Source organism: Epinephelus moara, chromosome 3 (genome assembly GCF_006386435.1).
Source record: "Epinephelus moara isolate mb chromosome 3, YSFRI_EMoa_1.0, whole genome shotgun sequence".
NCBI classification, from domain to species: domain Eukaryota; kingdom Metazoa; phylum Chordata; class Actinopteri; order Perciformes; family Serranidae; genus Epinephelus; species Epinephelus moara.
The window spans coordinates 18221950-18225915 of NC_065508.1; the positions used below are offsets into that span (position 1 = coordinate 18221950).

The 3966-nt window shown below is 46.4% G+C and overlaps 1 protein-coding gene across 1 annotated transcript; it reads left to right on the forward strand.

Annotated features, from left to right (window-relative positions):
- The first annotated feature begins 475 nt into the window (after positions 1-475).
- si:ch1073-224n8.1 (zinc finger protein 70) lies at positions 476-3674 on the forward strand. The gene is made up of 2 exons (XM_050040778.1): positions 476-1685; positions 1839-3674. The coding sequence occupies exons 1-2, from the start codon at positions 968-970 to the stop codon at positions 2783-2785; spliced, it is 1665 nt and encodes a 554-aa protein (XP_049896735.1). The 5' UTR covers positions 476-967; the 3' UTR covers positions 2786-3674.
- The last annotated feature ends 292 nt before the right edge of the window (positions 3675-3966 follow it).

Sequence of the window (3966 nt, forward strand, 5' to 3'; positions counted from 1 at the left end):
ATTTTTGTGTCAAACTATTTTCTATTAATTGTCGTTACTCTGCATCTCTCTACTGACACAGCATCACAAATGTTTTGTCACTATTGGCTTTTTGATTGTCTTGTAATATCTGACATTCTGGAAAATCTGTTTTACTTTGTTTTAGTTTATTAAACAGTATGTCAATAAAAAAACAAAAGCAAAAAAATAAAAAAGGCATGCCCTGAGAAAATAGACTATGATAACAAAATTTGGATTTAACCCATTTTGTATTCACCAACATTCTTTGATTTGTTACTGTAATTTAATCACATATTTTTTCTCAGTAACTGTAACTGATTATAATTACATCCATTTTGTAATTTAACTACGTGTAACTAGTTACTCCGCAACACCAGTAGATGGTAATTTAATTAAAGTATTAGTCTGGATTCTTTAAAATGCCGTGCTGAGGGATAAAGCTCTCCCTGAAGTCAATACGCAGGGCACAGTGCACCCTGGTCGCTGCGCTCTTTTCCTGACGTCATTTCTCTGCGACAGGCCTCAGCGCACAGTCACAGCAGCTCTGCAGGCACAAACTGGAAATGGGTGAGTCGCTGCTGAGGGCCATGGTATCAAAGTCTTTGAACAGTAACTTACGGACTTGAATAACGCCGTTAAAGATCCTCGGCACGTGTCTCCTGCAGAGTTACAGTCCTTGCAAGAGTGCGTCTTTGACCGAGTGGCGTTGTTGGCTCTAAAGCTAACAGGCTAATGTTAGCTAGCGGAGGCCCAGCAAAGAGTTGACTACATTGTTTTTGTCAGCGACGCCAGTTAAACAGCTAATGAGGCGGATGAATTTGGTGCCACTTCACTCAAATATATCTCAGCAACAAAACTCGCACAAGTAATCCAGTTAGTTTTGACAATTTTTAGTAGCGCCCTGAACGTTAGCATAACCCGTTAACACTAGCTAACTGAATTAAAGCTAGCTGACTACATTAAAATTATGACTTCCAGGAGGACAGGCTATGCTGGTAGCATGGATTCCTCCCCTTCAAATAGTGGCAGCAGCTCAGTCCACAGTGGAAACCGTAAACAAAGTATAATCAACATCCCGGAGAGGACCGGGGTCGAGTCCTGCTACGATCGGAAAGCAGACAAGGGTGCATACGGAGCCTCGCAGGGCAGCATGACCGTAACGTCGCTGAAATCTCGCCTCGCCCCGACCATTCAGACTGCCATGTCCGCTGCTGTTGACACTCTCCTGGGCGAAGTGGTGCTTGTGCTCAATGAGACTCAGCAGGAGTTGCTACACAAGGAACAAGAGAATGAAAGACTCAAAGTGCGCCTGGAGGTGTCAGAGAGGGAGCTGAAGACACTGCAGGAGTGTCTGTGTAGTGCTCAGAAGCTCATAGACCAGCTGCAGATCTCATACACAGGCCCACAGTCCATCAGTCAGTCTGTTTTCGCCCCATCGCTGTCTTCTATGGCTTCAATGACTTCAGGCTTGGACCGGGACCACCAGAACGCCAGGAATGTGAATGGAGCCGGCGTGGACTTGGGTCTCGGTGGCTCTGTGGATGATTCGCTGCATGGGTTTGAGCCGAGGGATGACTACAAAATGTGCCAGCTTTCAATCCAGCCAGATGGCTCTGTGACTAACCACGCTCTGGACTCCTTTGCTTCCAACACATCTCACATGTGCTCCGATTCCAGCAGACCAGGTAAATATACAATATGTACTATGAGTGTTATACTTTGTATTCTGGGTGCCCTTTGACTTTGAGTCGGAGCAGATTAATCAATAACTTTCTTTAAATGGACATATGGATCCATGTTTGTTTGCTTCTATGTTAACCATTTCTGTTTGTCTTCAGATGAGCGGCAGTCTCAGGGACCAGGGGGACCATCCAGGTTTGAGATTAAAGAGGAGCAGGGACCAACCTCAGGCTCCGGTCAGCCCACCAGGAAGGATCCTGGGTTGCGTAACGACAACAGAGTCGGGGACAGTGACCTTGGCTATGTTCAAGTTGGAGGGGAAGGAGGCTCCCAGCGTGCCTTTACTCAGCCCCTGCGTCACCAAAGACCTGTGCGAGAATGCAATGATGCCTTGCAACAGGGCGGACTTGATGGACAGAAACAGTTGGCTCGGACTTCTGCAGCCGGGAGAGTAGACAGTGTTTCACCAGGCAGGGCAGAGGACTCTGCAGGACCTTCGGCCTCTGACACAGCAGGGGAGCCCTCTGGTGATCGGCCCCACCACTGCCTGGAGTGCGGAAAGACCTTCCGTCTGATCTCCAGCCTGAAGAAGCACATCCGCATCCACACTGGAGAGAAGCCCTACCCGTGTGGAGTCTGCGGCCGTCGCTTCCGCGAGTCAGGTGCGCTTAAAACCCACCTGCGCATACACACAGGCGAGAAACCGTACTCTTGTTCAGAGTGTGGAAACTGCTTCCGCCACTTGGACGGTTTGCGCAAACACAGGCGCACACACACCGGAGAGAAACCGTACGTGTGTGCCATCTGTGGAAAGCGCCTGAGCCGCCTGCAGCACCTCAAACACCATCAGCTCATCCACACCGGAGAGAGACCGTGCTGCTGCCCCTTCTGCAACCGCAGCTTCAAGGAGCCCGCAGCGCTACGGAAACACATCCGCACGCATCGGGAGGAAGGCGGTCACATGGGGATCGGAGCCAGTGATGACACGGACCCAGATGCCATGGATGATATTAACAACCTCCATCCAGCAGCTCCGTCCCCTCAGATGAGGTTTGGGGAGTGGGGAGCTGAGGAGGATGACAGCTCGGTTGTGGACTGTGTGTAGGAGATGATTAAAGGAGTAACTGTCAGTTGTTACCATGACACCTACTCCAGCTGCAACACATGGGATGAGGTGTTTGTGTAGTTTGTAAACATGATGGATAGGTCATCTCTGTTCCATGCTGGTGAAATGAATGAGGCTACTTATAACCCTAGCCTTGAAGTGTCTGGCATTTTCATGTTTTACATTCTGAGATGTAAAAATAACATTTTAAATATCCACTGTACATTCTTCAACAGCAAGTTGGTTTTTGTTTTTTTGTCCGGACATTCATCAAGCAACAGCAGCAGTAGCGCACAGGTTGTTCTTGGCACAGGAAGTTGCTGGTTTGCTACCTTCCCGGCAGCAATTTGGGAAATTTATGGCAGAAGTGGAAAAGAGCTGTTTCCTCACTTTAAAAATATAAGTGCCTTGAACACTCACTCACTCACTCATCAGCTGAGTCACTACTGCTGCTGCTGCTGCTGCTGTTCAAGACACTTCCCACCTGGATTATAATCAAGACAAACTTTATGTTACGTTACTGATCACAAGCTTTTTGTAGTTTCACACATTAGTGAGATTTTCTGTTGGATTATTTTCAGTTACTTATTAGGCGTGCTTTTGCCAAAACACTGCGCTGCTCAAGTAGATAGAAATGGATCCAGAGAGCTGTTTCATGCTTCATGTGGGGACAGACCATGTGCATGATGTAGCAGGGCATTACTGACTCATCCAAATATCACAGTATTTTTTTTTCAAGGCTTTGATCTTGTGCTTTTACACAACATTTATTAACTTAAATAAAATGTCAGTTAGTCAGGTTAGTGTGCGGATGTCATGCCCAAGAGCACAGCATGGTCATCTTTATTTCACTCAGCTGCAACAGCTGATTAAACTGTGTCAAAAAGTTTTAGCTTTTTCACTCAAATGCATCATTTTAAAGATAATTTTTCAGTTTTCTTGCCTTTATTTGATAGGACAGTTTAAGATAGAGAGAAGGGACGACTCGCTGCGGTAAGGACTCAGCCTTTTGTACATGGTGTACTCACTTTATTAGGTGAGCTACAGGTTGCCCCCTTTAATGCGTCTTTCAAGAGCTGGAAAAAAAACTTCTAAATAATAGCAAATTTAACCAAAACCCAAAATAATATCCGTCTCCCGTCATAATAATTGATGTTATACTGACTCCCAGCTCTACCTCA

What these genes read in the sequence shown, in the direction of transcription:
- si:ch1073-224n8.1 (XM_050040778.1), top strand. Translation starts at nt 968, where the DNA reads ATGACTTCCAGGAGGACAGGCTATGCTGGTAGCATGGATTCCTCCCCT. An exon ending in CTCCGATTCCAGCAGACCAG is followed by an intron (nt 1,686 to 1,838) that starts GTAAATATACAA and finishes GTTTGTCTTCAG; the next exon opens with ATGAGCGGCAGTCTCAGGGA.